Source organism: Agelaius phoeniceus, chromosome Z (assembly GCF_051311805.1).
Source record: "Agelaius phoeniceus isolate bAgePho1 chromosome Z, bAgePho1.hap1, whole genome shotgun sequence".
NCBI lineage: Eukaryota > Metazoa > Chordata > Aves > Passeriformes > Icteridae > Agelaius > Agelaius phoeniceus.
In genome coordinates this window covers 24,031,144-24,037,575 of record NC_135303.1, presented here as the reverse complement: position 1 = coordinate 24,037,575, position 6,432 = coordinate 24,031,144, and the positions used below count along the sequence as shown (strand labels likewise).

General features: G+C 39.8%; 1 protein-coding gene across 4 annotated transcripts in view; it reads left to right on the top strand.

Annotated features, from left to right (window-relative positions):
* The first annotated feature begins 6 nt into the window (after positions 1-6).
* SKIC3 (SKI3 subunit of superkiller complex) overlaps positions 7-6,432 on the top strand; it is a 47,315-nt gene continuing 40,889 nt past the window's right edge. The window contains exons 1-6 of one of the 4 annotated variants that reach the window (XM_054652469.2): positions 7-95; positions 1,248-1,345; positions 1,878-2,021; positions 3,059-3,150; positions 3,776-3,851; positions 5,481-5,621. In XM_054652469.2, the coding sequence (XP_054508444.2) occupies positions 1,256-1,345; positions 1,878-2,021; positions 3,059-3,150; positions 3,776-3,851; positions 5,481-5,621 (543 nt within the window). In that variant the 5' untranslated portion in view covers positions 7-95; positions 1,248-1,255. Of the gene's footprint in view, positions 96-119; positions 268-1,247; positions 1,346-1,877; positions 2,022-3,058; positions 3,151-3,775; positions 3,852-5,480; positions 5,622-6,432 lie in introns of those variants that run through there. The other 3 variants (XM_054652471.2, XM_054652468.2, XM_054652470.2) reach the window with 3 other exon arrangements.

Sequence of the window (6,432 nt, the reverse complement as noted above, 5' to 3'; positions counted from 1 at the left end):
GAAAATGGCGCCTGCCGCGGCGTGTCACTGCCCCGCGTCGCAGTGCGCATGCGCCCTGGTGGCGGCTGAGGTGGCGGATGCGGCGGCGGCTGCAGGTGCGGCAGCGGCGGGCGGAGGGCGGCGGGCGGTGGCGCGCCCTGGGGGCCGGGCTTGGTCCACCGCGGCTTTCCCTGGGTGGAGGGCTGCAAGCGTGGATTGCCTCCCCTGGCGGTTCGCGGCCCCGGACCCCACCCGCAGGCCGGGCTGGATGGCCTCCCCGGTGCCCAGGTTTGCGCCGCAGGGTGTTTTGCTTGTAGGTGACTGTGCAGCTCTGGCTGGACAGTGCCCGCGGAGGGGTGCGTTTGTGACGGCCGAAGCACCCTCGTAGGGAGCAAATTTATCTCCAGAAGCTGCTGAGCGATTCAAGTCCGACAGATTTCTTTATAGGTTCTGAGGGAATCTTTCAAATTCGATGTCGTCCTATGTCCAACCATTCCTTTATTTTTGCTTTTCAGCTCCTAAAAAGTTTTTTTGTTCTTCAGCTGGTTGCGTTTTTCATCTTTTTGAGTCCCGGCAGCAGTAGTGTTGTTTCTCAGTCTCATCCTGTCTCGGCAGCTTTGACTGTGGTGTTTCTAAAGTTCATTTTGGTGTACAACATACACCAAAACATTGCAAGATTGTGTTAAAAAGCGTGAATGTCTCTTTGCTGTGTTCTTAAATGCTTTTTCTTTTTTGATTCATGGCAGTAGTCAGAGGGAGAATCTGCTGTAGTTGTGTGTGAAGGATGGGCCGCACCGGGGTGTGACAGCCACGGTGCTGCTGTAGAACGCTCACAGAGAAAACCCTGATTCTTAGCAACCTCTGGAACACATTTCCTGGGCCATAGGGTTCTTAAACACGGTTCACTGCTTAGTTTCTTTTTAAAGAGTATCTGCTATGTGCAGGGTGTTTTCTCGTAAGCCTAGCTACAGGCTCTCAAAACACCTCTTCCTTAAATTTATCTTAACCTGTACAAAAAGTTTCATTCTTGGATACCTACTTTGTATCATGTAACTCCTCGGAATAATGACTGAATCCTGCATTAGAGTAAATGTGGGTAGTTTCAACTATGCCATCTTTTTAATCAGTTTCTGGTGCTGTATGCATTTTGGCATACTGCACTAAATTTCTCTGTTTAAAATAACCCCTGTGCAATAAAGGTATAAACATTTTGTATGTGTCAGAATATCTGTTTATACAAGAACTGATGATATGTCCTTTGTATTTAGCAGCCACGATGTCAAATAAGGAGGTGAAGGCAGCATTAAAGAGTGCTAGAGATGCAATTAGAAATAAACAGTACAAGGAGGCCTTAAAACATTGCAAGGTAATTAATTTTATACTTGGAAGGCAAGTTTGGGGCTTTTTGCACATTTTGTTCTTTTTCCCATACCTCTATAGCTGTATAATTAAGAGTGCAGAGTGTAGAGTACTGTATTGATGTGATAGTTGAGATGGATTTTCAGAATTAACTTAATTGATTGTGTTAGTTTCCCTCATGTAAACTTTTATTCCCTTTCCTTTTGAATTTTTTACATGTGGCGATAAGAGTATTAAGTCTGGAATGATAGAAATAAAAATCCATTTCTAATCCAGACCTCCTAGGAGTGCTTTAATTGCTGAGCTGCAGCACTAGCTCAAGACATCAGGTGTGAAGCATCCTCTAGTATAAGAAACTGAAGTTACTAATCTCAGCGTCTTCCTTAAAATTACTTAACTCCTAAAATTGTCATATAAAATAATTCACCAAACTGTAGTGATAAAACTCAGTACATGGATGTGTAAGTTACATTTCTTTAATCAGATTATTCTTTAATCATTTCTTTAATCATTTTTTTACTTAAAATTGTGTGGTTTAGGCAGTCTTGAAGCAAGAAAAAAATAACTACAATGCTTGGGTATTCATTGGCCTGGCAGCTGCTGAGTTAGAGCAGCCTGATCAGGCCAAAGGAGCATACAAGAAGGCTATTGAACTTGAACCAAACCAGTTACTGGCATGGCAGGTATGTGAATATCCAATTTTTGTTTCCCTCAAAAGTATTACTATGGACTTAAATATAGGAATAAAGCAGAGTTAAGACTTGTATCTTGTTTTCTTGAGGTCCTTAAGTTCCAAAGAAGCTTTGGAGTAGATGGGGTTCCTGTTAGTTGTGTGTCCAATGTAAAATCATGTATTTCTTTCTTCTTTGTATTTCTTATGTAGACTACACAGCTGTGAGACATACAAGGGAGAACACTAATTGAAACAAATACAGTAAATTTGTCTAAAAATTTCTGTGCTTGTAGCTCAATAAACACCTGACAGTTCTTCTCTTACGGATAGAAAATATTTTATCTGCTAATGTATTTTTCCAGCTTTCAGCATCAAGTGGATTGTTAATGAATGTTGTTGTTACTTGAAATCAAAAAGTTTACATTAAAAATAGCTGTGTGGTGTGCACATTAAAACCTATTGCAATGTAGATTTACAACCTACAATTTTGTTATGTATTAATTCATGAAACATAAGGTTTCATATTATATATCTGTTGCTGATATCAACAGTCAATGTTTTTCTAAGATAATAAAGTTCTTAGTATTTTCAGTATAAATGCTATTTGAAAGTATAACTGTTGGGGCCTGAATTCAGTGTATGTTGACATTTCCTCACTTTTGCAATTAGGTTCTGGCTTTCTTGATACAATACTTGGGTGTGTATATATGTTATTATATATTTTGCATATTTCATATATATATATATATATGGTTATAAGGCCTAGTGAAGTTTTATATTGTCTTTTGTGCAGACCAGATCAAGTAATAGATACAAGTTTCAAAAAATTGTTATTAGTAAAGAAAGTGAAGAAAGCTTTTCACTTAAAATAAGTAGATTGAGTGGGCTGTGCAGAACTCTGCACAGTGATTATTGCCTTAACACTTGACCCCATTGAAGGCAATGGAATATTTTTTGTGTACAGAATAGGTAGCATTCTCATAAAACATAAGCATTGTCATAAAATCTTGCTTGCTTTACTTTTTTTTTGTTGGTTTTTTTCTTAAGGGATTAGCAAATTTGTATGAGAAACCCAACCAAACAGATGTCAAAGGAGACTTAGCAGATGTGTACCAAAAACTCTTGGAACTTTATGAAAGGTAAAGAATATTGAATGCTATAAATTCAGTCTTAAGATCTCTAATTCAGTGAATGCCATTGGTGGTACAGAGTATAGACTTTGGGTTTTTGAAGCCTTCTCACATCAGCAGTTCGGCCCTTTTGCTAAGGTTTTTTCTGCCTAGGTACGTTTTCCTTTTTCTGTTCCTTTTGGTAGAGCAAAAACTCTCTTAGCTTACCTGTCTGTACTTGAGGCTAGTTGTTTAGGGAATTCCATGTTATCCGATTCCTGTCCAAACTTGAAGCATTTATCTCTGATAGGTGATTGCCTGCATTAATAAGAAGGCTTATTTTTCACTGCTTTAAGATCACAGAATATGTGCCATACAATTTGTAGAGGCACAGTTCTAAACAAATCTAGCTCAACTGTCACTGTAGCTGACTGGAGCGCTTGGTTACTTTGAAAACTGATCCAAAAGTCCCTAAAAGTAATTTTTTTTTGTCCAGAGCAGCAATGAGTAAAACTTATAGGGCAATTTTTAGTATGTAGTCTAAATATTAGTTTGACAACTGAACTTACTGAAAATTATTTGTCAGAATTTGAAAAGCATTACACTGTTATATGAAAAACTTAGCTTGTTTTGGGGGGATTTTCTTCCTTTCTAGTGGTGACAAGCAGAAATGGTGTGATGTATGTAACAAGCTTGTGGAACTATACCATCAAGAAAAGAAATATTTAGAGGTAGGTCAAGCACTTTCTTACTTCTAACAATTATTTTCCATTTGATTTAACTACTTTTCATCAAGGAATCCCCATTCTTATGGGCCACAGACCACTTAAGATCTCCTTGTGGATCACAACCAGGAGGAACTGATTTTAACTGTATTTTGACTTTTCCACTGGGTGAGACTTAGATGCAGTCCATTAAACTGGCAGAACTGGCAAAGACTATTAGTATTGAGAATGAAAGGGCAGAATATCATCCTTCTGTTGTATTTCTAGAAGTCAAAAGTGGTATCAAATGCAGTATGTGTGAGTCAGTTGTCCTTTGCCTGGCTTGGCCAGTGCTGGGTGTCCGATGACCCTTTCACTGGTGGGGTGATCCCTTCCTAGGCTGTTACTGAAGCTTCATTCTAGAGGGTGAGGTGGGATATGTACACAACCTGAACTTGATTGCATATATCTTCTGTACTGCATTCCCAACACAATGATAAGGACACAAAAAACCTCTTCAGAGCAACACAAGTTTTGCAGAAATCATAGTGACTCTAGTCAGTACCACGAGGTGGAGTTGTCAACAGTAATGTTTCCTGCAATCTCTGTAATATTGTTACAGAATGTCTATTTTGGAAGTATGTGCTTTGCTCTTTCAAAAGGCTGTTTTCTTACATGGTGGTGCATGATTGTATTCTATGTCATCTTCCCACCTCTCCTTCAGCAATGGAACATGGAAAATTTTACATAGCACGGAGCATGGGGCTGAAGGCTATCAATTAGCTCCAAAGCCTCATTGTATACCAGCTTCTTAAACTAAATGTAATGCTGATAGTTTAGCGTATGAAGGCATACTTGCTCTATATGGAACAAGAACCTGAAGTTAGGCTTCAGGGTCTTTTTTTTTTTTTTTCCATTTCTGTTGACTATTCCATACTGGAATTTCAGTGTGGACTGCTGCTTTTGTTCCCTTTCTGTTTGTAGTGCCCTAGATGTTTAGGTTTACTTTTGCTGTTGGTTTCCTCCAGGAACCAGAGTCAGAATTCATATACTCTTGATGTTCTCTAGCTTACTTACTGTACTTTGGAAGGTAGAGAGGTTCCACACAATGCTTTGGGACTTGCTATTTATTTAATCAGAAAGCTGGTAAATCTGGGTTACTGTAAATGTTACTGTGTTGTCTACCCTAGAGTGATAGAGTTTGATACCAAAGGGGTAACCCAAGAATGAGGAGTTCTACTGTGTTTGTGCACTTTTGGCAAAGAAACAGGGTGTGCAGGATCTGCTTTCTGAGCAAGAACAAAAGGAAGATAAGGGGAGGTCATCTGGCTTAGGAGTGCAGCCGCTGCCTAAACAAGACTATAAAAGACTGAACCAGGGGAGGGATTTATGGTAATAAGGAATTATAATATGTATTATTGTGACTGTGTATAAGCAACGCACTTGCAGAGGATCGTAATGCACATCAGGTGGAGCAGTCCCCCGTGCATCCCTTACCCAGTAAATTAAATAATGCTGATTTTCTTAAAGCTGCATTGGTATTAAGGAGTTTATTTACCCAGTTTTCAGTGAATTTTGGTGGCAAGTTGACTACTTATATTGGACTTTCAGCTCTTCAAAGAGTAATCAGCATGGGTCATTTGTTCCTGTTGACAGGTGGCTGAAACTTGGCAGAAGCTAATAAGGATGAAACAGGAGGAAGGTGCAGAAAAGGCAGAGCTTCATCAGCTTTGGAAGAAGATGATCCAGTTACTGAAAGACAGTACAAGGAACCAGGATAATAAGACTGGGCAGTTGGTAATGTTTCTCACTCCTTGTTCAGCTAGGTACATATATATGTGCGGTGCACCTAGTAATTGCAGCCTGTTTGTCTGAGTTGACTGTCTCAATGTTCAGAGGTACTAAACTTCTGAGGAAAAGTTGGGCAGTTTTACCTTTTGACAGAAACAGCAACTGTGCAGCAGCCTGAGATGAGCCTTAGGTGTTATGAGTCACCTAAGTTCTTCACAAATTGTTCTAGCATAGTTTGTTCTACAGGGTGTAGTCCTTCACTAGCAGACTGCTCCAGCAGGGGTCCTTTTCTTACTCTCACATATTCTCAGTCCTCTCTCTGCCTGTAATTGCTGTTGCACTGGTTTCTTCCCCTTCTTGAATCTGTTATTCCAGAGGGACTCCCAGCATTGCTGATGCTCTTGAACTCAGCCAATCATGTCTGTCTTGAAGCCAGCTGCATCAACTCTGTTGGACATGGGGAAGGTTTCTAGCAGCTTCTCACAGAACCCACCCCACTTAGCCTCCTTCTAGCAAAGCTTTGCCACACATAACCAATACACATGTTCTTCAAAACAACAAACTTCCCCCTGCTTTCATCCAAGTAGGAAGAGATGGATTTGTGAGGTTTTTTCCATTTCTTTGTACCTATTCTTTTTCCTAGATAGAAATATTTTGGTTCAAATGTTCTTTTCTCCTCTAGGTATTAAGCTTTAACTTCTTAGGAAACTGTCAAAGCTGATTGAAACCAAACAGAATGATCATGAGTCCCGTGTTCTCTGTGGGCAAAGTTAATTTTATTTTATCTGATTTATCTGTTCTTGGAAGATGAACCTCC